The sequence below is a fragment of the Eleutherodactylus coqui genome, chromosome 2 (assembly GCF_035609145.1).
Source record: "Eleutherodactylus coqui strain aEleCoq1 chromosome 2, aEleCoq1.hap1, whole genome shotgun sequence".
Lineage (NCBI taxonomy): Eukaryota > Metazoa > Chordata > Amphibia > Anura > Eleutherodactylidae > Eleutherodactylus > Eleutherodactylus coqui.
The window spans coordinates 303,631,340-303,657,849 of NC_089838.1; the positions used below are offsets into that span (position 1 = coordinate 303,631,340).

The following is a 26,510-nucleotide window of genomic DNA, read 5'->3' on the forward strand; positions in this document are numbered from 1 at the left end:
TCACCGGTTGCGGTCTTCCAGATCCGCGATTTTGCATTTCAGGGCCTCAGAGTCTTCCTCCAGTTTATAGTGGGCATCTATCAGCTTATTGTTTGAGCTTGTGATCTCACTGGTTTTACTCTCAAGATGATCTACTCTGTCCCCCAGATCAGTTATAGCAGAGCTGACTTAAGTGTTAAGCTCAGAGAGTTCTTTTTTTTAATGATCCTCTTAGTGCCAGTATCATGTATCTTATGAAGTATTTAGAGGCAGCTTGGCTGGAGCATTCTATGTTTAATTTGGGATCTGTGATCTCTCCAGCCACCATTCAGTTTTGTGATGTTTTAATTTGTAAGGTATCCTCTCTTCTCGGCCTTCTTTTTTCTGGGCTCTCTCTTAGGGAGATCAGAGTCTCTTCCTCAGCACACATAAGGCTTACATGGCCTTATGTGGAATCTGCTTGCAGAGGCCCACAGAGGATCCCAGCTGTGAGCCTGGCTGTGGCCCTGCATACGGACGCGTAATGTACTGCGCATAACTGCATACTCACACAAGTGGTCATGCGCAGTACACCTTTTTTGTCTATATTTCCCACACCGTCATATTCGTGAGGGGAGATGAAATTACGTACATAAGGCTATATCCGGATTTATCGACAGACCTTACCCCAGCTTTTGCGTATGCCCCCCTTGTCAAAATGGTGGACAAATGCATAAAAGCCACAGATTTCCAGAGCAATTTAAAATCTCCCCGCTCTTGGCTACCAAAGGTAGAAGAGAGTCTGAAGATTTCACGGGGATAACAGCGATTCCATACACGTTTTTAAAAAGTTAAAGTTTCACTTCCCGTCACGGATATGATCCATGAGGGGAGGTGAAATTTCTCTGACAATGCCCCCTGATGAGATTCTTATCTGCGGACTTTTTCCTGACTTCTGCGCATGTGTTTATCACCAAAATGGCGAACGCAGGGGCAAAAGCTGGGGAGGGTCTGTGAAATTTAAAATCTCCTTGCACCTGCCTACTAAACTTCAAATGTGTGTCCAGAATAAAGTAAACACATAGAAATATATATCTTATCAAAAATGTGTACAGTATGTTTATACATATTTCAGATATTGCAGTTGGAAATTTTTTAAAATTTTCCCAATTGTGGCACTTTAAAATAATATGCACAAATGCTATCAGTCTATTTGTACCACCTAAATGAATTACAATATATGGCGAAAAAACAAAATCAGAATTAATTGGATATACAAAACCTTTACGGAGTTATTCCATGTTAAAGTGACACGTCAGATTTCCCAACTTTGGTAAGGTCATTAAGGCGCAAACTGGGTTGGTCACTAAGGGGTTAACATTTATTTTCCCATGGCTAGATTGACTGACCGACTTTGGCATGAGCATTCTTTAGGTCCTAAGTAGGAAAAGAAAATGGGTCACAACTTGATTATTCAATGCCATGTGCAAAAGTAAGTGACCCCCTAAGTAATGTACCTAATCTAATTCTCTAACTTCCTGGTGTTGTTCAAACTTGCAATTTGGGACAACCATTCTATAGGTGCTAAATAAGAAAAGAAAGGGGGTAACAACTTGATTATTCAATGCTAAGGGCAAAAGTAAATGACCACCTATTTAATGTACCTAATCTCATTCTCTAACTTCCCGATGTCGTACAAACATGAAATTTTGTACAACCATTCTTTAGACCCTAAACAGGAAAAGTAAATGTGTCAGAACTTGATTATTCAATGCTAAGTGCAAAAGAAATTGAACCCCTTTGTGATGTACCTAGTCTAACTCTCTAACTTCCCAGTATCATACAAACTTGGAATTTGGCATGACTATTCTTTAGGTCGTATATAGGAAAAGTAAAGGGGTTGCAGCTTGATTATTCAATTCCAAGTGCAAAAGTAAGTGACCACCTATGTAATGTACCTAATATAATTCTCTAACTTTCCAGTGTTGTAGAAACTTGAAATTTACAACAAGCATTGTTTAGCTCATAAATGGGAAAAGAAAAGGGGTTGCAACTTGATATTTCAATTGTAAGCTCAAAAGTAAAGGACCCCTATGTAATGTAAATAGTATTACACATCTGTAATGCAAAAACGTGAAATTTGGTACACGCATTCTATATGTCTTAAATAGGAAAAGTAAAGTGCTTGAAACTCGATTATTCAATTCTAAGTGCAAAAATAAGTGACCCCTATGTAATGTAATTAATAACACACATCTGAACTACACAAACATAAAATTTTACATAACTATTCATTACCTCCTAATAGGAAAAGTAAAGGGGTTGCAATTTCAATACTCAATTTTAAGTGTGAAAAACTATGAAAGTACACAATAAATAGCAGAGTTCTTTTCTTAGAAACCATAAAGCCTGGGGAAATGATTTGTGTACTGAGGAGAATCTACCTCACCTTTATGTGTATATATTTTGAGGGAAATCCAATGCTCCTCTATGTGTATATACTAAGAAGAGTCAAACTGACATCTGTATGCATATGCTGAGGAGAATCTATCTCAACTCTATGTGTATATACTGAGAACAATCTAACTGACCTCTGTGCATATACTGAAAGGCTGTAGAGTACATAAGGAAGCATCCATTGACTGCAAGGATGGAGCATGCCTTTAAGGCTAAGAAGCATTGCAACCTCCTGTCTGGGGCTAAAATTTTATAAAAAGGGGCGTTACCTTTAAGGGTAAAAAGTGAGAAGAGTGGGATGGGTGGCACATTCTGCAGAGGGACATTGTACATGCAGTCTTAGGCCTAAGTCACACGGGCGTTTTTTCCCTCGATTTGCAGATTGCATAAGAGATGCGCATCCGCAAATCGCATGTCCGGGGCCGACGATTCACTGAAAAATCTGCACCTTGCAGCGTTTTCAGTGAAACGGCCCAGGGCTGCCCGCTATCCTCTGCCACAGCTGTGCCACAGAGGAGAATGATGTTCGCCAATTGAATTCAATGGAGCCGGCTATACAGCTGGCTCCATTAAAAGCAATGGACTGCTGGCAGGCGCTGGATGAATTTTCGGGGAAGGGCTTAAAATATAAGCCCTTCCCTGAAAACCATCCTAAAAATGTGTAAAAAAAAAAAAAAGTATACTCACCTTTTTCCTGCAGCCGCATCTGTGTTGCCGGCTCCATTGACTTCAATGGGCGAACATTGTTCTTCTCTGCCACAGTTGTGGCACAGCTGTGGCAGAGGAGAACAATCTTAAGTATATGTTCTCAATGGGGTCAGCGCTACTGCTGCCGGCCCCATTGAGCGCATATACAAGCACCGATTTGCGCAGAACGCAGTTACATGCGTTCTGCGAATCGGTGTGTCCTAAAATTATCGGCACATCCGCATCAAAAACGGACATGTGACCGATCTCATTGCTTTACATTGGGTCTATAAATCTGCAGATCGTAAGCACGTCTGCAAATCAGGCCTAAAAATGTCTGTGTGACCGAGGTTCCTCTTAAATAACCACATCATAAAATTTTCTGTGTGACCAACACCTGTACCAAATTAACTCAGGCGAAGCTGGATATATAGGCTAGTAGGCATAGGCATATTTTTCAAATATGTCTTGACTTAGATGACAAAATTAATTCCAAAGTTTTGGCCTGGTATCTGTTGGTCACTTACAGCACTTGGTCTCCACAGTTTCAAACCCAAAGCCCAAAGCTTAGTCACACTCCTGGTGCTTTCTAGCCTCTCTCATTATCTCACTAATAGTCATAACATTAGTCAAACTTTCACTGTGACGGATATGAGCATGTTATGAGTGAAAAGTTCATACATTATAGCATGCTTATGATGGCTAGGTGATAAGCAACTGATAAGCATCTGATCTGTGCTGTCCAGACTCTGGGACATTCACTGATTACCAGAACAGGTGTCATGAGTATCCTTTGATGGATGGAGTCAAAATCATGCAGTTACCAAGATGGTATGCGGTCTGCAAACCTAACCCTGTGAGGAACAGTTAAAGGATCTGGGAATGTTTTGATTACAAAAGCGATACAATTGTTTCGTATGTCAACCACTTTAACCATTTTCCTGTAATACTATGTTGTGGCTCACACTCGGTGTGACCCATCATACTACAGTATTATGGCACTGTGATATTATGGCACTGACTGAGGAGCTGTGCCCAGCCAACATTTATAGGTGACAGCTCTGTATATCTGGCACCGCACATGAACAACCAGGATTGAAAGTAACTCCCATGTGGTTGTTTAACCCTTTAAATAGAATGGTGCATACTGACTAGTATATCTAATGGGTCAATAAAGTTAATATGTAATGTCCAGTTGGTTGCCAAGATAATCCAGAGGCCTCACAGTGACATGAAGGTCTTTTGTGGCTGAAAAAATAAAAGAATAGAGACAATACAATAATGCCGAAGTATTGCAATGTATTATTTGAGTGATTCTATGATGACAGGTTTAAGTCCCTACAAGCTATTTTAAAATATAAAACTGGTAATGCCAAATCTGTAGCAACCTGTACAATAAACTAAACTAATTTATCCAGCACCCTGAATATTGCAAAAACAATCTAAAAACAGAGGCAAAATGCAGTTTTTTTCTTTCTGTCATCCCCTCCCCCCCCCAAAAATGCAATAAAATGATTCAAAAACGTTGTAAGTACCCCAAAATGGTAAAAATAAAACTGCAGCTTGTCATGCAACAAACAGACCCTTACACAGCTTGATGGAAAAAATGTTATAGGTGATTGAGTACAGCTATATGAAAAATAAATCATTTTTGAAAAAATGTTTTTTTTTGTGCAAAAGTGTAAAAACCTTAAAGGGGTTGTCCCGCGCCGAAACGGTTTTTTTTTTCAACCCCCCCCCCCCCGTTCGGCGCGAGACAACCCCGATGCAGGGACTTAAAAAAAAAACGCACAGCGCTTACCTGAATCCCCGCGCTCCGGTGATTTCTTACTTACTGGTTGAAGATGGCCGCCGGGATCTTCTCCCTCGGTGGTCCGCAGGGCTTCTGTGCGGTCCATTGCCGATTCCAGCCTCCTGATTGGCTGGAATCGGCATGTGACGGGGCGGAGCTACACGGAGCCGGCATCCTGCACGAGCTGCCCCATTGAGAAAAGAAGAAGACCCGGACTGCGCAAGCGCGTCTAATTTGGCCATTAGACGCCGAAAATTAGGCGGCTCCATGGAAACGAGGACGCTAGCAACGGAGCAGGTAAGTGAAAAACTTCTTATAACTTCTGTATGGCTCATAATTAATGCACAATATACATTACAAAGTGCATTAATATGGCCATACAGAAGTGTATAGACCCACTTGCTGCCGCTGGACAACCCCTTTAAAAATATCATCTTGGTGTCTATGTAATTGTATCAACCTGCAGAAAAAAATATCATGTTATTTATACTGCATAGTCGAGACCATAAAATAAAGAAAAAGAAACAATGTCAGAATTAATGTATTTTTCAACCTGTGCCCTCCTCACTACCACCACCACCACAAATTTTAGTTTAAAGTTACACAGTTCATTATATGTACCCCAGAATGGTACAAATACAGTTTGGCATGCAATGAACAAGACCTTATATGGCTATGTGGACAGAAGAGTACAAAATGTATGGCTTTTTAAGAGGTGCTGTATCAGAATTACAAGTTATCTTCTATTCACAAGATAGAGGATATCCTGCTGATAAGTGGAGATCTCACAGCTGAGAACCTCACGAAGACTGAGGAGAGGGGTTCCATGTCCCCCTTTTCTCATCACTGTGTGGATGGTTCTCCAACTTGCATTGACTTCACAGTGAATGTAGCGTTGGCCGATCATACACAGTCCATTCATTTCAATGGGGGCTGATGGAAATACCCAAGCACTTGCTGCACTTGCTCCTATTGAAAATGAAAGTAGCGGTAGCATGTTTGAACTGCCATCGCTATACATTCTCCTCACTGTGGAACTCGGGTCACCCATTCTCGGGATCAGTGGGAATTTTACTGGTAAGACCTCCATGATTAGCAAGTTATCCCCAAACTTCTCGATATGTAATAACTTGTAATTATATGTGTATAACCAATTTATGTACCAAACTAGGCTGCATCCTTATGGGGTTAAGGTTTTCTTCACAAATGTCTTAATTCTATTGACAAAAGCCATCCAATAATTTCTTATTCGTTTTAGCCCCTGTCGTCTCCCTCTGCAGGACAAACTCTGTATGCAACGTTCTTCTATCCAGCTGTGGACTTTGTCATCAGTTGTCGGTCTCAAGCCATCTAGTCTTTATGGTCCCAGTCAAGCTTAGCAAGTATTCACACCAGAATGTATATATTTGTGTGAGGAAAAGATTACAGAACTGATTGATCACATTTTGTGCAGTAAATGGGATTTTAGGAAACATAATTGGCATAGAATTTGTATGTAATCCCATTGGAAGAAATTCTGTATGCCTCTGTATAAAATTGGATATATGGCAGAATACTATTGGCCCCATACACGTATATGAAAATGATGCTACAGATCATAGTAGTGATACGGCTTTTTACATGAGGCCAAGTCTTTCCATTATGCTTGTCTTGTGTTTAGTTTTCACTTCTATTGTTGGCGTAAAAATGTGGATGCTATACTGAGGAAATCTGAATTGTGTGAAAGTGATGTAAAACACACTATTAAATTCATACGGGAGGCAGAGTTCAGTATAGGAGGTGCAAAAGAAACAATTACACTTGGATTCAGGTGCCTGATAGTGTTATTAGGTCTCTCTGGCACATAAGAAAACACTATAACTATAAAGTCAATATGATGAGGGAGCCCACTTATAGATTTTGATTTGAGGCCCAGCAACTTCCAGTTACGCCTATGGATCTCTTTAACATAATGTTATATGCTTCTATTAAACATTCCAAGTTCCGTGAAGAGTTAAGGGATTTTGTACGGCAAGTTCATTTCACATAGCCATTGCAGCAGAATTATTCTCGTCAGATAAGAGAATATGTTTTCCCAAAGGCTTCTGTTATAATAAGTCTCAGAGAGTCTCGTACTCATGTTTACTGTTACAGGTCTAATGAAATGTTAAATGAAAATTAAAATATAATGTGACAACAGAGAAACTCTCTCTGGGATCCTCGTTAGAGCTGATCCTTGTTTTCATGCAATGAATCCCCTTAGCTAATTTCCTCTTGTCCTCTTGTAACCTTTCTGAATTTATCTATGTAGATATTTGCAGATACTATGATACATATGTAATAGTAATCAATACGGTTATATCATACAAGGGTAGAGTTGGAAGGGACCTCCAGGGTCATTGGGTCCAACCCACTGCTCAATGCTTATGAATCATTCATGATGACAATAAGTTCAAGATCAGGCTGCTTTCACATCCAGTTTCCATCTTTCTGCTCTATTTTTGAAGGAAACTGAAAAAAATGGAAACGAATGGATCAGCTTTTTTTCCCCACTAATTTACAGACTGCACTATTTTTCCATCCAAAAAAAAAAACCAGAAGCCTTTCTGTTTGCTTTCTATTTTTGAAACCCCATTGAAATCAATGAGGAAGATAAACAGATCTAGTTTTTCTTAGTCTTATTTTAGTTTCTTTCCTCCAAAAACAAAGCAGAGAGATGGAAAGCCTGAACAGGTGTGAATGTGGTCTTACTTGTCTCGTTTAAAGTTTTAAAACTATACAGAATAAAAAATTTTTGCACCAACAACTACTTTCAAAAAAATTGATAGCAAAAGCAATAGTGTTACAACCCAAATCTCACAATATTAAAAAGAAAAAAGAAAAACGTTTTCAGCTGCGCTACAATGCAGATCCTCAACAGTAAATAGGGAAAAAGCTTCTAGACTAGTTAATAGTAAGCCAATTTTTATTCCCATGAAACATACTTCAAAAATAAAAATAAATACAAAACATGGATAAGCTTATCCACATTTTGTATTTATTTGTATTTGTATTTTTATTTTTGAAGTATGTTTCGTGGGAATAAAAATTGGCTTACTATTAACTAGTCTAGAAGCTTATTCCCTATTCACTGTTGAGGATCTGCATTGTAGCACAGCTGAAAACGTTTTTCTTTTTTCTTTGTATTACTGCATCATCCCCATTTTTCTTAAGAATCTTGGGGTATTTTTTCAGCTGCTGCTCTCCAAAAGGGCATAGATGTGTAATTATTAGATGCACATATATAGTTTTTTTTGGATACTACGGAAGGATCCTCATTAAAGAAACCCCCTAAAGGCGAACTTGGACTCCAGGTATAGGCGGGACACAAAAGTTTTGTTGTTTCCGCCTTGCACCCGGTAAGTAATTTTTACTGGCATTATTCATTACTTCCATCCATGGGCATGGCGCTCTCCCTAATTTTTGTTACAATATTAAAAATAAGTTTTATAAAATAATAAAAATACATCTTATTTGTACAGTGCCAACTTGTTCTGCAGCACTTTCAGGTAATTATTATTTATTACCTCCCACCAAGTTGGGTTCAACTTTGAGCCAGCTACCTGAATCATGTGGGGATTGAACTTGCAACCTTTAGGTCATAGGTGAGAGCTTTCACACTGCACCACACGAGGCTCTATAATAGAAAACAGGTGTCAGCAGCACTCACCTAAACCCAAACCTTGGGATTCTACTGGATCAGATCAAAATCCTAAACAATTCAAGATATCCAAAAACTCGGCAGCATCAGTAGTGCAAAAGTATTTAATCAAAAGTAGAAAACTTTATTCATCACAAGTCATAGCAGGAACATTTTAACCAGGTATAAGGGTCTTTTTAAAAAAAACAAACATATGCCGGGTTGAAATGTTGTTGCTATGACCTGTGATGAATAACGTTTTCTACTGTTGATGAAATACTTTTGCACCAATGGTGCTGCCATTTTTTTACATATCATAAATAACTGTTATGTTACAGATGTGGAAAACATTATCATTACATAAAGGGCTTAAACAAATGACCGTGTGTTCATCACATTTTGTGGAGGCATAAAAATCACGCCCACAAAATGTGACAAAACAAGGACATTGATTTTGTTTTCACTAGCATGATTCTCACATGATATTAGTGTGCGCAAGAAAAAATAGGCCTTGCACTATCTTTGTGACATCTAATTTTTATAGATATATAGGGCATAGATTTGTGCACAATAGCACAAAGTTTGCACTGTAAAAAGAAAAAAAGACTTTTGACTGGTACATGCGCAAATACACTCTGTAGCGGTGAACGTATTTGTGTATGCGCCCATCTGAAGAAGCCCTTAGGCTGCCTTCATGCATGAAGAATTCAATGCCGTGGCATTTCCTCTAGCGGAATTCTTGCGGAAATTCTTCAACATTTATAGTGCAAGCCATGTGAAGATTTCAGAAATGTGGAGAAGATTTCAGAAATTTTCTTTATGTGGTGTGAAAAATTTTAAGCAATCAATCCACAGGTTTTTTGAAAAATGCGGCAGAATCGCAGTGGAAACCCAGCTGTGTTCACAGTACAAGGCAAGTGAATGAGCTTTTACAAATCGCCAATCACGTCTTGGACTGCAGTGGAAAAGCATGAAATTTCAAAACCACTGCAGTTTAAAAATCCACAGCATGACTATTTAGGATGCAGAATCTATACATCTGCAGCTGATTTGTGTCATGAAGATCAATGTGTAACATAAAAACCACACCATAATCCACAAATGTTGCACTTTTTTCAAGCTTTTTCGCTGCAGAAACGCTCACAGCTCCCTTGAAAATCTGTGTTTGTGGGTATTTGTTAATAAAGTTTGCCAGTGTGAAATATACATGGAGGCCCAGAAAAAAGAGATACTAGATCTCCCACTGTGATAGTAACGATTAAAGCATGGCAGGCATACACTCTGAGGGCTCAGTCACACGGGCGTTTTTTTGCGCGATTTGCGCATGCGCATGTGTCCGGCGATTTAATAAAACCATTGCTTTGCAATGGTATCGGACACATGAGCGCTTTTTATGCGCTCGTCCGATAAATTATAGAACAGAAATCGCAGATCGCACCTATCTGCGATCTGCGATTCCTGTTCTCTTCTCTATATGCGCTCAATGGGGCCGGCGGCAGCAGCGCCGACCCCATTGAGAACATATACTAGACAAATCATTCTTCTCTGCCACAGCTGTTACAGCTGTGGCAGAGAAGAACAATGTTTGCCCATTGAATTCAATGGAGCCGGCAATACAGCCGGCTCCATTGAAAGCAATGGGCTGCCGGCGAGCGCGGGATGAATTTTCGGGAAGGGCTTAAATATATAAGCCCTTCCCTGCAATTCATCCAGAAATGTGTAAAAATTTCTCGATTGCGCTGAGCCAATCAGGGGCAGCTCTCACTCACACCCATTCATGAATTCATCGGTTTTTTTGTTTTTACACATTTCTGGATGAATTTCAGGGTAGGGCTTATATATTTAAGCCCTTCCCGAAAATTCATCCCGCGATCGCCCGCAGCGCATTGCTTTCAATGGAGCCGGCTGTATTGCCGGCTCCATTGAATTCAATGCACTGGACAGCTCCGGCCCGTTTCTATTGAAATGCGCCTAGGAGCAGTATTTTATGACCATCTGAGGAATCTTATGACCATCTGAGGAAACTCACAATAACAGCAGAAGTCCTCAAATTCTTTATACCAAATCCAGATGTGTCAAGCTGGAATATGAACGGACTATTAGGAGTGAAAGATTTAGTAACATCTAATGGAATAAAACCATTTGAGTGGATACAAACAAAATACCATTTAAACACTAAAATTATATGTGATTACCTTAGGATCAGATCTTTTCTGAGAACAATTCCTATTCATAATATAAAATTACCACATGACATAATAAAAAAGTTCATATCCCTGCTGAATTTTAACAAATTAGAGACCAGACTTTTTTTGATGTGTTGACGTGTAACCACAACTTATTGAAAAGGGTGCACCTTCAAAACTGGGGAAGAAACTTAGGAGAATATATCTCTGTAGAAGAATCGACGAAGGCTTTTACATATTCATTAAAATCCACCAGGGGTGCAGCTATAATAGAAACACAATAAAAAATACAAATGAGATGGTATTACTCCCCCCAACTTATAGCCAGCCACATCACAGGAGGAGCTGGCCTTTGTTGGAGGAACTGTGGTCGAGAGGGTTCATTGACACACTTGTTTTAGGCATGTCTGAAGGTGAAACATTTCTGGGAGAGTATTTTTAACCTGTTACAAAAGATATTAAAAACTAAAGTTCCCAGAAATCCAAAACTTGTGATGCTGCTGTTGGGCCTCGGAGGGTTGCCCCTACCTACCAGATACTTAATGGGCCACTCCCTCATGATGGACAAAATAATCATTGCCAAACACTGGAAATCCCTTGATCCTTCTAACATAGAGGAATTTGTGAGCCGAATGGCAGAACCCAGTGCATTCAAAAAATGGTTGGCCATCCGTTCCAATACAGTCAATAAGTACTCAGATATGTGGGATGTGTGGGTAATGTACCATCAAAATTAAGAACATTGGGATATTGTTAAGAAGCTGTATTTAAGTTATAAGTTTACTCATAAAAGTTAAATGTTTGAAGCCTGATTAAAAGTGAATGTTTCTCACCAGAGGAATTATCGATAGGGCAGTTCATAAAGTTTATAGAGATAAGGAAACTCATAAATGCCTAAGAGAGTAATTAAGAATGATGTTGTTAAGAAAAGGACATGAATATTATGCTATGTATGTCTCCTCTATCTGTATCCTTGTATAAGAATCAATGCAACATGTTTATATGATGTACTCTTAATTGCCTTTTCTAATAAAAATCTAATGTTAAGAAATAAAATTTGCCAGTGTGACCTCAGAAGCAGGAACTAGCGCTGCCATATAAAAGAAAATGCAACACTTTTCACGGTGGGAATTCCACAAACGAAAAAAGCAATTATATATTCTGCGAGAAAAAAATGCAGCAAATTCTGCAAAGCCGATTAACTTTGGCTAACTGCAGAAATGCAACAGAAGTATGCAGCAGATTCTCTGAAGCTCTGTGCAGGTACCCTTAAAGGGGTTGTCCCGCGCCGAAACAGGGTTGTTTTTTTTTTCAACCCCCCCCCCCTGTTCGGCGCGAGACAACCCCGATGCAGGGACGTAAAAAAAAAACCGCTAAGCGCTTACCTTAATCCCCGCGCTCCGGTGACTTCTATACTTACCGGTGAAGATGGCCGCCGGGATCCTCTTCCTCCGTGGACCGCAGCTCTTCTGTGCGGTCCATTGCCGATTCCAGCCTCCTGATTGGCTGGAATCGGCACGTGACGGGGCGGAGCTACACGGAGCTACACGGAGCCCCATTGAAGAAAGCAGAAGACCCGGACTGCGCAAGCGCGTCTAATTTGGCCATCGGAGGGCGAAAATTAGTCGGCTCCATGGGAACGAGGACGCTAGCAACGGAGCAGGTAAGTAAAAAACTTTTTATAACTTCTGTATGGCTCATAATTAATGCACAATGTACATTACAAAGTGCATTAATATGGCCATACAGAAGTGTATAGACCCACTTGCTGCCGTGGGACAACCCCTTTAAGTTTATAAGGCACCTTTCACACAGGAAAGAATTGTCCCCAGGATGCAGTGTAGATGGAGATTTTGTCAATTAGGGCTCCTGCAGACGGATATTTGCATACACGAGAAAATAAAGTACAAAACACTGAATGTGAGGGAACCCATTGAAATCAGAGGGTTCTACGCTGCGATTTGCACAAGCTTTCGCAAAACCATGCACAAAATTGCAATCTGCAGAAGCTCTTAGTGCGGATATGGTTTCACTTTTAACTGCAGAATGTGTTCTGTGGAATGCCTTGCCGAATTTCTTGTGTTTTTTTCCACAGACTTTAAGGGCTCAGTTAGACAAGGTAATTTTTCACACATGTATAGGTGCAGGAAAAAAAAAATCACACAACGCGTGTAGAAAAAAAATTGCGTGACCTGTCTTTTGCAGGTGTGAATTTTAAATGCTTGTAAAAAAACAGACATGTGACTGCTTTCATTAGAAAAAACTTTCAAAAACTTGCTTGTCTGACTGAGCCCTGATTGTGGAATAAAATCTCCTGTATGTTAGCAATCTGAAACAGCAATTCAACAAGAAGTCTTTAATTCTGCAGTAGAAAGGTTTTCCACAGTGGAATGGACCCGACACATATACACGAAGGCCGCAATGCTACCGGGCAGGGGGAGACAGTTTAGTTCTGCTAACCCCCCCCCCCCCCCTCACCGGCTCCCTGCCATTTTCCTTCCCTTCGTCTGTTTGCAATTGGAGAGGGCGGGATGGGGCAGAGCTAAGCTCCACCCCTATCCTGACCCTCCCATTGCAAACAGCCAGAGGGGAGGAGATAAGGGTGAGGGAGTTTATCAGTCATGCTGCTAAACTCCCTACTAACTCACACATTTAAAGATGATTTTCAGGGAAGGGCTTATATTTTTAAGCCCTTCCCGAAAATTCATCCCGCGCTCGCCGGCAGCCCATTGCTTTCAATGGAGCCGGCTGTATTGCCGGCTCCATTGAATTCAATGGGCGAACATCATTCTTCTCTGCCACAGCTGTTACAGCTGTGGCAGAGGAGAATGATCTTTGTAGTATATGTTCTCAATGGGGTAGGCGCTGCTGCCGCCGGCCCCATTGAGCGCATATATAAAACACAAGGAATTGCAGATCGCAGATAGGTGCGATCTACGATTCCTCGTGTCTGCCCGTTTCGCCGAAAACGCTGCTAGCTGCAGATTTTTCCGCGATTTTTCGGCCCCGGTCATGTGATTTGCGGCTGCGCATCCGTCATGCGATCCGCAAATTGCGGCAAAAAACGGTCGTCTGATTAAGGCCTAAAAGCGCCTGCTGCTAGATTTGTCCAGCTGTGCGCTTTTACGCCAGGGTAATACGCATGTGTGATCTGATGAATTGGAATCCAATGGATCAGATGGTAGCGTATATGAGCTGGCTGTGAAAATAGCGGCCAATATATGCTCATGTGCATAAGCCCTGAGGGCTCTTTCACATGAGCTGTAAAATTGCATGAATGAAGAATAGCAGCGATCGGGTCCCAAACTTTAGCTGCGTCTTCTCTGCCATTCATATGGGCAGCTGCTGCGTATCAGCAAAAAAATATGCTGCAGTGATTCCCTGATTAATAGAAATTTGCAGAAAAACTACTAAAGCTTAAATAGAGGCTCCCCCCACCCTTCTTTTTTTCAGCTCTAATAGGAGTGTATCGGAGCTCCCAGCATTTTTAGTAAAAAGATAAGACAAAACCTATCTTTGGATGCAGCGTATAAAATCAGTGACTGTAAACAATGTGCTATTCTTCCCAGCGCAATTTTTTTACATGGCCAAAAATCGTTCATCTGAATAAATATATTGGAATCCAATGCTTCAGATGCGTATAGCTGCGTATATATGGTCGTGGGAATAAGGCCTAAGGTTGGCTTCACATATGGCAATTTTCTTTAGCAAGAGTTGTGCATTGTGAGATGCACAAATCTTGCATGAATATAAACCCCTTAAGAGAGAGCGATAGCGAGACAGAGGGTGAGAGCGATAGAGAGACAGAAAGAGACAGAGCGATAGAGAGAGAGAGAGATAGTGCAATAGAGAAACAGAGAGAGAGAGCAATAAAGAGACAGAGAGAGAGCAATAGAGAGACAGAGAGAGTGATAGAGAGACAGACAGACATAGCGATAGAGAGAAATATGAGAGAGAGCGATAGAGCGATGACAGACATAGCGATAGAGAGACAGATAGAGCCAGAGAGCCAGAGAGAGGGAGACAGACAACAAAAGAGACAGAGAGAGAGACAGACAAATAGAAAGAGACAGAGATAGAGAAAGACAGACAGAAAGAGAGGGAGAGACCTATAGGCTTTTTTATATTCTAAATAATCACTTAACCAAACAAATTTAGAAGTCCATAACTACCATTTTTTGAAACATTTTATGTTTGCATAGTGAACACTGGGTCAATCTAGTAATATAAACTCACCCAGTATGCTCGCATAGTGCCATGGAAAATGGAGGCCACAATAAGGTGGGAGCTAAGGGTGAAGGCTTTGTGTCTACTAGAACTGGATGAATCCTTAAGACTGCTAGAACAATAGTAGTATAAGGGTGGCTTCACAAGAGCGATTTTTTTTGTGCGTGCATACGTGCACACAAAAACACTCGTCTATTAGAACACATGCATTCCCTATGGTGTGTTCACATGTCCATGTTTTTACAGGTGCATGCCTGTAAAGATAGGACATGCATGCACAATAGGGAATGCACGTATTGTTTCCAAGCTCTTCCCTGAAAAACAAACATTTTAGTGTAAAAAAAAAACAACTCACCTGTCCACCGCTGCCGCGTCACCGTGGGGATGAACACATCTGCCGCATACGTCAGATGTTTTCTTCATCTCCACGGGAAATAAAAAATTCCCTGATGCTCCTGTTAGAGATGTGGCAGATTCAGCTAAGGAATTCTAAATCCCCACAGGGAATAAAGAATTCCCTACCACAGCTGTCACAGATGACAGCTGCGGTAGGGGGTCCAGCTGACAGCATCTTGTAATTGTTTTTCAGGGGAGGGCTTTAAAAATAAGCCACGTCCTTACAGCGCTGTCCCCAGCTCTGTAATACAACTCTTTCAGCAGGCGGGGATTTGGCGCTCAGCCAATCACAGGCAGCTCTCACCTGTCATTCATTTGCTCAGCTAATCACAGGCACCTCTCACCTATCATTCATATCAGGACTCAGGGAAGCTAATCTAGCAGGCTTGGCAGCTCAATAGGTTGGGCTACTGTTTGGCGTACAGGAGGTCACTGATTCAAATCCTGACACATATATGCCTCAAAATAGTACCAATAAGGCCAATTTCACACAGCTGAGAATTTTGCACAAGATTTGTGAATTGTTAGGATGGCTACTTCACAGAAGGGATAGGAGATATTTTTGCCAGAAAAAACTTGCTCTTGTGTGGATAGCCTAAAACCTCATCCAGTTCTATAAGTAGAAAGTAAAAATGTACTGGTCTTGGAACGTGTGGATTAAAAAACATATTTTTGTAAATAAAAAGTGTGCAAAAGTAGTAAAAGATAATAAAACATATGGTGTTTCGTAATTATAATGAGTCAGTCATTCAGCGAGAGCTGCCTGTGATTGGTTGCTGATAGATCAGCACCACAGAGCAGGGGACAGCAGGAGAAGACGCGGCTGAGCCTTTGCAGCTGAAGCAAGGTGAGTATAATTTTTTTTGTTTTTTACAGCACTTTAACAGGATTTTCAGGGAAGGGCTTATATTTAAAGTCCTTCCCTGAAAAACAATGCAGGGGTGCTGGCAGACTATTGTTTTCAATGGAGCCGCCAGCAGCAGCCGCGGCTCCATTGAAGGCAATGCGTGCATTCCGTATGGTGCATGCATGTCCTATCTTTGCAGGCACACGCCTGTAAAGCATGGACATGTGCACACACCATATTGAACGCATTGGGGCTAATAGAAGTGTGTTTTCGTGCGTGCATGTGCACGTAAAAAATACACGCTCGTCTGAAGCCACCCTAGGACAGTATTTCTCAACTCCAGTCCGCAGGACCCCCAACAGGTCATGTTTTAGGATTTCCTCCGTATTGCACAGGTGTTGCAATTATTGTCTGTGCCTCATACATTGCCACAAGTGTTCTTACTTTAGGATATCCTGCAAACATGACCTATTGCGGGTCCCTGAGGACTGGAGTTGAGATACACTGGTCTAAGACACTGCATGCTGCTCTGACTGGCCAGTGCTGCACGCATAAACAGTAATTAGAGAATCAGTGTGACCATTTTTGTTTGTTCAAAACTGGAGGGCAGCATAGTAATATAGTATGTTAGACTGAGAAAAGACATATATCCCCCCAGTTTAAACTTTTTCCTCCCCAATGTTAATCCAGAGTAAGGCAAAAAAAAAGCATGGGGTAGAAGCCAATTTTCCCCATTTAACCCCTTAACGACCAGCCCATAGTGTTTTTACGTCCTCCCGAAGTGGGCTCTATTCTCTGAGGACGTAAAAACATGCTTCCTGCAGAGAATAGTGCCCCTCGGGCTGTGGACGTGACAGCTCCATGCTGTCGGTGTCCGCAGGTAGCTGACAGCATGGAGCTGTCATCCCGGGCTGTTCGGAGCCCCCCCCGGCATTGCGATCGGCGCTATGCAATGTATAGCGCCGATCGCAAAAAAAGTAAATAAAAGTACATAAAAGTTAAAGATTCAGCTGCTCTGATGGATCGGATCCATCGGAGCAGCTGAAATTACTCACCCAGGTCCTGCACGCTGCTCCCCGCTCTCCTGCCGCTCCGGGGCCCGAAGCCGGTCTTCTGCGCATGCGCGCCAGGCGGCATTACGTCAGCCGCATGCGCAGAAGGCCCGGCGGCGCGGGAGATTTAAAATCTCCTGGCTCCCGGCTCCTGTAGGTAGCCGGGAGGCAGGAGATGTCAGCGGGGACTGCGGTGAGCGGTCCCCGGTACCGCGATCGCCGTTATCCAATGGTTAGCGGCGATCGCGAAAAAGTTAAAAAAAAGTTTTAAAAAAGTCAGTTTCACCTCCCCTCATGGATCGGATCCCTGAGGGGAGGTGAAAATACTCACCCCCAGTCCTCAGCGGTGTCCCGATGTCCCGGGACCCGAATCCCCGTCTGCGCATGCGCGCCCGATGATTGACATCGGGCGCGTGCACAGACGGGCTCGAGCCCCGGGGAATTTAAAATCCCTCTGCTTCTGGCTGCCATGTGTAGCTAGGAGCAGAGAGATTATACCGGGGACATGATCACTGTCATCCAATGGATGACAGTGATCATGTAAAGTGAAAAAAAAGTGTAAAAAAGTAAAAAAAAAAAAAGTAAAAAAAAGTTTTTAAAAGTTTAAAAAGCGTACGTTTCATCTCCCCTCATGGATCATATCTGTGAGGGAGTATGAAAGTACGTACCTAAGGCCCCCAGATTTATCCGCGGACCTTACCACAGCTTCTGCACACGCGCCCGTCGCCAAAATGGCGGGCGCATGCGCAAAAGCTGTGGATTGCCAGGATAATTTAAATTCTCCCTGCTCCTGGCTACAAAACGTAGCCAAGAGCATGGAGATTTAATGGGGGTCCGCGGTGAGCGGTTCCTGGTCACGTGTTCGCCATTATCCAATAATGGCGATCACGTAAAAGTAAAAAAAAAAATTTGAAGTTTCATCTCCCCTCACTGATGCGATCGGTGAGAGGAGATGAATCTTTTTACCGGAGGCCTGCGTATTTGAACCCCGACGCGATCTTCCTCCGTGGACCTTCCAGGATTCTGCACATGCGATTGCCGGCAAAAAGCCGGACACATGCGCAGGAGTCAGGGAGCCCAGGAAACTTAAAATCTCCTTGCTCCCAGCGACCAACGGTCGCCGAGAGCCTGGAGCAGTGACGGGTGGCCTCGTTGAGCGGTCCCCGGTCACGTGATAAAAAGGTAGCGATCTACCATAGGCCGGTCTCACATGACCGGATAGGAATGACGGATTCCGCATGCTTCTGATCCGCGGTAATACGCAGATCAATCGCATTGGATTACACAATTCCGCTCACATTAGCGGGTCAGAATTGCGTAATCCACTCGCAGAAAAGAGAACGCAGCAGGTTCTATTTTACTGCGGAATCGGCAACATAGAGCCCATTGTGCTCCATGGTCGCGGATATACCCGCTGCCCATACGCAACTACCTTGTATACGGGCTGCGGGTACCCGTGTCATCGCTAAGCGACGGTGCGGGAAATACAAACAAAGGTGTACTGTGCATGACCGCCTGTGTGAGTAGGCAGTTATGCGCAGTACATTACGCAGCCGTACGCAGGGTCACAGCCGGGCTCACAGATGGGATCCGCCGGGCCCTCCGCAAGCGGATTCCGCCTGCACCCGCGTGAACCCGGCGTTATTCAGACAGCTACCTGTGATACGTATTTTACAAGAAGCCCCGGGAACGCTCGCTTTCCTGCAGTTCCAGGAGCACCTTGTTGAGCGCCTTCTGTGTGAGACCGCCGCACCTCATCAAGCTTACGGAGACTCACGGAACGCCACTTTTTACACCCCATACCCGCCACTGAGGTCATGAAATACCCCCAAAAAGCATGAGAGGGGGGGGGGGGGGGATACCCGGTTTTATTGCCCCATGGGCCCATTCCAACCAGCCTCCGTAATTACCCCTGTCTTCGGAAATACTACACAGTTCACATTTTTACTTTTATCTAAGATTTGCGAACGCCAAAAAGGGCGCGGAGGGGGAGGGGGGGAATTTTTAGGGAGTCAATCTTTATTCTGTACAAATAAGCAATGGGGCCTGGAATGTATTCAGTTGTGCCCTAAAATCCAACGGGTGTTCCGTCCTTTATAGGCCTTGCCATGCGTCCTGTAAGTAGATTAGGGCCACAATGGGTATGTTTCTGAACTCGGGACAAACGGGGGTATCCATTTTGGGGTGAACGTCTTCATTCCTATGTACACTGTACAAAAAAACTGTTTTTAAATTGAAAAAATTGCCAAAAAAATTGAAAATCGTAACTTTTTCCTTCTGCTTTGCTTAGATTCATTCAAATACTGTGGGGTCAAAATACGCAGTACACCCCTAGATGAATTCGTTAAGGGGTCTAGTTTTCAAAATGGGGTCATTTGAGGGGGTTCTTTATAGTTTTGGCCGCTCAATGGCTCGATAAGTGGGCAATGGGGCCTGAAATTTATTCAGTGGTACCCTGAAATCCAACGGGTATTCCTTTCATTGTAGGCCTAGCCATGGGTCCTGTAAGTCTATTAGGGCCACAATGGGTATGTTTCTGAACACGGGACAAACAGGGGTATCCATTTTGGGGTGAAAGCCTTCATTTATATGTGTGCTGTACAAAAAAAACTGTTTTTAAATTGACACAATAGCCCAAAAAATGAAAATCCTATTTTTTTCCTTTTGCTTTGCTTGAATTTATTCAAAAACTGTGGGGTCAAAATATGCAGTACATCCCTAGATAAATTCGTTAAGGGGTCTAGTTTTCAAAATGGGGTCATTTGTGGGGGTTCTATATGGTTTTGGGCGCTCAAGAACTCTACAAGTGGGCAATGGGGCCTAAAAGGACTTCAAGCAAAATCTATGTTCTGAAAGCCACCGATTACTCCTTTTATTTTGGGCCCCGTTGTGCATGCGGACATAAGATTAGGGCCACAATGGGTATATTTCTGAAAACAGCACAAACAGGGGTATCCATTTTGGGGTGTAAGTCTTCCTTCATATGTGTGCTGTACAAAAAAAGCTGTTTTTAAAATGACAAAATTGCCAAAAAAACAAAAATCCAAATTTTTTCCTTTTGCTTTGCTTGAATTTATTCAAAAACTGTGGGGTCAAAATGCGCAGTACACCCCTAGATAAATTCGTTAAGGAGTCTAGTTTTCAAAATGGGGTTATTTGTGGGGGTTCTCTATGGTTTTGGGCGCTCAAGAACTCTACAAGTGGGCAATGGGGCCTAAAAGGACTTCAAGCAAAATTTGTGTTCCGAAAGCCACCGGTCGCTCCTTTCATTTTGGGCTCCGTTGTGTATCCAGACATAAGATTAGGGCCACAATGGGTATGTCTCTGAACACGGGACAAACAGGGGTATCCATTTTTGGGTGCAAGTCTTCCTTCATATGTGTGCTGTACAAAAAAAGCTGTTTTTAAAATGACAGAATTGCCGAAAAAACGAAAATCACAATTTTTTCCTTTTGCTTGATTTGAATTCATTCAAAAACTGTGGGGTCAAAATATGCAGTACACCCCTAGATAAATTCCTTAAGGGGTCTAGTTTTCAAAATGGGGTCATTTGTGGGGGTTTTCTATGGTTTTGGGCGCTCAAGAACTCTACATGTGTGCTATGGGGCCTAAAAGGACTTCAAGCAAAATTTCTGTTTTGAAAGACACTGACTACTCCTTTCATTTTGGGCCCCGTTGTGGACTCAGATATAACAATAGGGCCACAATGGGTATATTTCTGAACACGGGAGAAATAGGGGTATCCATTTTGGGGTGTAAATCCTGATTTTCATGTAAACTATAGGAAAAAAATATGTCTTTAAAATGACAGATTTGCAAAAATATGAAATTTTACTTTTTCTCCTCTAAATTGAATTAATTCCTGAAAAAAAACTGTGGGGTCAAAATACTCATGACACCCCTCAGTGAATACATTAAGGGGTGTAGTTTTTAAAATGAGGTCATTTGGGGGGGTATCTATTATTCTGACACTCATGAGCCTTTCCAATCTCGGCTTGGTATAGGAAAACAAAGTGTTCCTCAAAATGCTAAAAAGTAATGTTAAATTTGTACGTCTCCTAAATAGTTAAAAAAAAACGAAAGTTTTTCCAATGTGCGCCCAAAATAAAGTAAACGGGTGGAAATATAAATCTTAGCAAAAATTTCTATATTATGTTTGCACATATTTAAGATATTGCAGTTGGAAATGTGAAAAAATGACGATTTTTTCAAAATTTTCCCAATTTTGGCGCTTTTAATAAATAAACACAATTTCTATCGGTCTATTTTTTCCGCCTAAATGAAGCACAACATGTGGCGAAAAAACAATGTCAGAATCGCTTGGATATGCAAAACCTTTCTGGTGTTTTTCCATGTTAAAGTGACACATGTCAGATTTGCAAAATTTGGCCTGGTCATTAAGGCGCAAACAGGCTTGGTCACTAAGGGGTTAAAAGAAAAAAAATTCTTCCCAACTTCAATCTGGCAATCAAAATAATTCCTGGATCAACTACAATTCTGGAGTAAATAGTGATTATAACTTGTAATATTGTAAGGCTCAAGAAAGGTGTTCAGGCCCCTCTTAAACTTTATTATCAAATTTGCCATTACCATGTCCTCAGAGAGTGCCATAATCTCACTGTATAATAGTAAAGAAAGCCCTTCTTTGTCCGTGTAGAAATGTTATTTCCTCTAGATGTAGAGGATGCTCCCTTGTATAGTCACAGTCCTTGGTACAAATAGATCATAGTAGAGTTCCCTGTATTGTCCACTGATATTTTTATACATAATTATTAGGTCAACCCTCATCCATCTTTTTCCTAAACTAAATAACCCCAATTTTAATAACCTCTGTGGGTATTGTAGGCCTCCCAATCCATTTATTACTTTTGTTGTCCGCCTTTGAACCTGCTCAAGTTCTGTTATGTCTTTATTGAGTACCGGTGCCCAACACTGTACACAGTATTCGATGTGCAGTCTGACCAGTGACTTGTAATGAGGAAGTACAATGTTCCCGTCATGTGCCCCTAGACCTATTTTGATGCACCCAATGGTTGCGTCAGTTTAGATAACAATTAGCTAAAATCCTCAAGTCCTTTTCCATGTAGGTTTTGCCAAGTGGTTTCCCATTTAGTATGTAATGTTGACCTGTACTTCCCCTGCACATGTCTATAACTTATCATTTAGAAGTGTTAAACCTCATTTGGTCACCAGAACAATATCTTTGCATATCCTTGAAAATAGTTAGTAATAAATAAATCCTATAAAATTGAGCTATCTCGTAACAACCTGCAATCATGAGTAATGAAAAGTTAATATTACTGGTAAAATCCATGAAAATGGGGTATATCAAAAGTCCAAAAACCTTATGTGATAGAGCAGGGCATTTAAAAGGTGCTGCCTAGAAACACTTAAGAAAAATCCCCTTGTAAATTCCTGTTAGGGGATTAACGGAATCCTCGGGGAGTCCCCTCATGCCCACAGGGACTAACAGGAGTTTGCAGCAGGGCATTTAAAATGTGCTTCTGGGCAGCACCTTTTAAATACCCTGCTGTAAGCTGTAATCTATTCTGAGAGAAGGAGTTTCCATTAACTCCTGCTTCCATTAGAGTCAATAGAAACTCCTGCACATCGCACAACAAAGATAGCCAAGATTCTATCTTTGTCAGGTGCATGCCATTTTGCACGTCTATATTCTCTCATGTGTGCGCTTCTATAGGAACCCATTGATTCTTTTAGAATTGCTCTTTTTGCGCATCCAAAAGCAATGCTCGTCTGGCCAAGCCCTTAGTAGTAAACTTCTTTCAAACATTTCAAATTGTTGACGCTGGGATGTAATGGCCTCTGGTGATATTATTGTACCCTTTAGATTGCTGGCGATTAGTGATAACAGCATTTCTGGGCTGCTCAGACAGCTCTCGCGTCTTTGCCATTGTGGTTAAGAAATGAAGCATAAAATGACTTCAAAACCCCTTAGTGCCAAAGCCTGTTTGCGAATAATATGACCAACTAATTTTTCAGGTTTTTTTATTGTTGCATTCTAACTTTTTAATTTTTCCATTGACATATCCATATGAGGGCTTGCTTTTTTTTGGACAAGTTGTATTTTTTAATAGTTTCATTTTGCAGTACATATATTGCATTGTATAACTTTTATTATTTTTTCAGGGAAAATGGGAAATAAAGATTTTCTCCTATTTATTCTTTGGATTCCATTTTTTACATGAGACATATTCAAGACCTGTTTTACATGGTGTACTTAAAGGGGTTGTCTCGCGGCAGCAAGTGGGGTTATACACTTCTGTATGGCCATATTAATGCACTTTGTAATGTACATCGTGCATTAAATATGAGCCATACAGAAGTTATAAAAAGTTTTTCACTTACCTGCTCCGTTGCTAGTGTCCCCGTCTCCATGGCTCCGTCTAATTTCGCTTTCTTCTGGCGTTTTTAGATGCGCTTCCGCTGTGCGGTCTTTTGCCTGGTGAATGGGGCCGCTCGTGCCAGAGAGCTGGTCATCGTAGCTCCGCCCCGTCACGTGTGCCGATTCCAGCCAATCAGGAGGCTGGAATCGGCAATAGACCGCACAGAGCCCACGGTGCACCATGGGAGAAGACCCGCGGTGCATCGTGGGTGAAGATCCCAGCGGCCATCTTGGTGAAGGAAGAAGTAGGAAGAAAGAAGAAGTCGCAGAGCGGGGATTCGGGTAAGTAATATATATATATATATATTTTTAACACATCCCTTGGGTTTGTCCTGCGCCGAACGGGGGGCCTATGGAAAAAAAAAACCTGTTTCGGCGCGAGACAACCCCTTTAATATTAGGGGGTGCCAAAAATGCTCACCACTGCTATGTATAACTACTAAACCGGAGTACAGCATAACACACATAGACTTCCATTTGCTACTGAATTTTGTTTATTGTTCTATGTTCATATAAGGTAAAATGATGGAGGTTGGAATAGACCAAGAGTAATACAGGAAATCCTCCTTAAGTGATTTTAATATTTCTGTACCTTATCTAAATTAAGCACTTTCACCACTGCAATTTTAACTTCTGTATTTTTAAAGCTGTATATGAGAGGGTTCAATAATGGAGGAGTCACAGTGTAAAAAATGGAAAATACCTTGCCTATATCATCTGCATTTAAACCTGTGCTTGGTCTAAAATAATTTCCAAGTGCAGTGGTGTAAAAGGTAATGACTACTGTGAGATGGGAAGCACAGGTTGAAAATGCTTTTGATCTGCCTTCTTTTGATTGAATTCCTAGGATGGTACGTAATATATATACATAAGACAACAATATTACAAGAAAGCAAGCACTTCCTATTCCACGGGTCATTGCAATGACAGCATATCTTCTGATACGAGAGTGGCCACATGAACGCTTTAGAAGTGGTGGGATATCACAATAAAAATGGTTAATGATTGTATAAGAACCACATAGAGGAAATACAAGTGAAGTGATAGTAATAGATGCAAGAAAACTGCAAACATACGCTCCTGCAGCCAAGCCCCTGCACATAGTTTTGTTCATAATACCGTGATAGACCAGGGGTCGACATATTGCAACATAACGGTCATATGCCATAGCTGACACCAACAGACTCTCAGTGGCTGCAAATAGGGAAAAGCAAAACATTTGAGTAGCACAAGCTATAGAGGGAATAGATTTTGTGCTGGATGTAAAATCCGCCAGCATCCTAGGTGTAATACTTGAAGAAAAGCATAAGTCTACAAAAGATAAATGACTTAGGAAAAAATACATGGGTGTATGAAGATGGAGCATCATCCTTATCAATAACATCATACAAATGTTGCAGGCGAAGCAACATACGTAAATGATTAGAAACAGCACAAAGAGTAATAATTGAACATAGTGGTCTGTAGATAACCCTGTCATGTAAAATGTTACAATTATAGTCTGATTCATGATTTCCACTTCTCTATTGTCTCTGGAAAAGAATACAAAAATACATAATGATTATACTCATTCAAATTGCAGAAGTTGAATAGAATAAAAAGTTATTAAATGAACATTTGCAAAAACATCAATGGAATATCTGACTATGAGGCCTCTTTCACATGGGCGCTGTCCGTCCGCATGAGAGGTGTGCACATGACGCGCTTCTATAGGAACCAATGGGTTCCTATAGAAGTATTGTGATTGCTTTCAGCAAGAGAAACCACGTAGTCTTGTAGATATGATACGTTTTAATGGCTAACAAAAATACATGATGTAGTAGTGAGCTTGCGAGCCTCTCAGGTTTTTCGTCAGGCTAAAATGGAGTAGAGGCATGCATATTTATACACACTTATGATAGACATACTTATGACAAGACACAGACATGGATGTGATTGGTTTCCACTTAAAAGGATTACTGCAACAGAAACAAACTTTTTTAACTAGACACTGATAAGGTAGTGAAAGTTTATGCTCTCTGAATTACTGGGTATTATTATATCTTGATGCCCCTGGAAGCTAGGGGTTTGACAGGGCTTGGATGCAGGAATGCGCCTGTCACACCCCTAGCTCCCGATTGGGTCAATGCTGGAAGGTCCTAGTGGCAGCATGTGAATTGTTTTTTTCCTGCTGTGGAGGGTTAGTGTGAGGGATTAGTTCTCGTTTTAGGTGTACTTTATTACCTATTAATGCTTCCATGTTACAGCGGAAACATGGAAGCATTTACAGCTACGAATGTAAGCCTAACACGATAACTAATCCCTCACCCTAACCCTCCATGGCAAGCAAAAACCAATCCACACTTTTACCGGGGAACATACACCCCGGCGCTGCTGGAAGCCAAAGTGCATCGATGGTGACAATGTGCCCCACAGGCATTCACCATCGCTGACATGTGCCAGGCGCAGCCTCTCACCTTCCTTTATGACAGCCAAAGTAATGGAAATGGCACCAGGCACATTCACACCAGGGCAGGTACAAGGCAGCTCAGACGCTGACTCACCTTCAGTGCTGCTGGGAGGCCACCGCCTACAGTCACAGCATGGTCAGGAACAGGAGCTGTGAGCACGAGGAAGAGCTGCCAAATACAGACACAGTGGGCCTGCTACAACACACCAAAGGTGGCAGTGGGGGCAGGAACTGTGAGTAGTGCGGGCACAAGCAGGACAGGTGGTCCCAAGGAAGGGCCGGCAAGGACACTCACAGCTTGTGCAGGAGCTGTGAGCTCCGCGGCCAGGAGCAGGAGCTTTGAGCCAGAGCCTGGGATGCCATGGAGAGTCACATCAGGGCAAGAAGCAGGACCTGTC

The 26,510-nt window shown here is 41.9% G+C and overlaps 1 protein-coding gene across 1 annotated transcript; it reads right to left on the reverse strand.

Moving 5' to 3' along the window:
* Nucleotides 1-26,475, reverse strand: LOC136610229 (olfactory receptor 5G26-like). Its single transcript, XM_066589465.1, has 5 exons — nt 26,408-26,475; nt 24,256-25,195; nt 11,572-11,632; nt 1,623-1,689; nt 1-136 (listed from the first exon to the last, which is right to left on the reverse strand). The coding sequence occupies exons 1-5, from the start codon at nt 26,473-26,475 to the stop codon at nt 1-3; spliced, it is 1,272 nt and encodes a 423-aa protein (XP_066445562.1).
* Between the last annotated feature and the right edge of the window lie 35 nt (nt 26,476-26,510).

Excerpts from the sequence above, each read along its gene's own strand:
- LOC136610229 (XM_066589465.1), bottom strand. The coding sequence starts at position 26,475 with ATGGCATCCCAGGCTCTGGCTCAAAGCTCCTGCTCCTGGCCGCGGAGC. Across the intron at positions 11,633-24,255 it reads AAGTGCTTAATTTAGATAAG|GCATTTATGAGTTTCCTTAT; the intron begins GTACAGAAATAT and ends TTACTCTCTTAG. Across the intron at positions 137-1,622 it reads AAGTTAGAGAATGAGATTAG|AGTAGATCATCTTGAGAGTA; the intron begins GTACATTAAATA and ends TCTGGGGGACAG.